Source organism: Naegleria gruberi (assembly GCF_000004985.1).
Source record: "Naegleria gruberi genomic scaffold NAEGRscaffold_562, whole genome shotgun sequence".
NCBI lineage: Eukaryota > Heterolobosea > Eutetramitea > Acrasida > Naegleriidae > Naegleria > Naegleria gruberi.
Genome location: NW_003162962.1, coordinates 2941 through 3749, shown reverse-complemented (window position 1 = coordinate 3749; position 809 = coordinate 2941). Strand labels below are relative to the sequence as shown.

General features: G+C 29.4%; 1 protein-coding gene across 1 annotated transcript; it reads left to right on the top strand.

Annotated features, from left to right (window-relative positions):
* Positions 1-28: 28 nt before the first annotated feature.
* Positions 29-593, top strand: NAEGRDRAFT_76879 (uncharacterized protein; the record flags this gene model as incomplete). Its single annotated transcript, XM_002668164.1, has 3 exons — positions 29-184; positions 230-239; positions 287-593. Coding segments are annotated over 3 exons (471 nt in total), but the record flags the coding sequence as incomplete, so codon positions are not given.
* Positions 594-809: the final 216 nt, after the last annotated feature.

Sequence of the window (809 nt, the reverse complement as noted above, 5' to 3'; positions counted from 1 at the left end):
ATTACTAATCAAAAGAATTATTATTTAGATGTTTATGAAAGTGCTGAAGCTGCCTATAATTATCTTGTAAATAACGAAAAGATTGATCCGGCTGATATTGTAATATTTGGTATTTCTATTGGAACTGGACCTAGCTCTTATTTGGCTGAAAAGTATCCAGTGGGTGGATTGATTTTACAAACACGTAAGTAGTAGTAGTAATTGAAATTTGATTGCTGAATCATATCAGCATTGAAATCGTAAGTTTTACATTTGTGAAAATTCTCAAAAATTTTGACATTAACAGTATTTTACATGTTGGATTGGGAAGATCATTCCTTGCACCTATTGTACCATTCATGAGACCATACGATATGTTTTGTAATATTCATAAAGTTTCCAATATCAAAGCACCAACATTGATTATACATGGTGATAGAGATAGTATTGTACCTTATTCACATGGAAAGGAAATTTATGAAAATGCTAAAAACAAATTTAAATTTATTACAGTACCAGGAGCTGATCACAATGATATTTTTGATTATTATTCAATTTTGGATTTTAAAGAAGATATCAAGGAAGTTTTTAAAGCAACAAATCTCAACGAATAAAAACTGTAATATTTGGCGCCAAATTTAATTTACAGTTTTAAAAAAAATTAATGAACAACTGTTGTAGCTTTGTTTTAGTAGGCTAATCATCGGCAGTAAATAAATCAGCAAAATATACAACAACAATAGCCTAAGTAAATTAATAGTAATCGGATCAAGATGGCGACCCCAACAACTCCAAATGTACCACCAACAAATGTAAATAGTGAATATTCA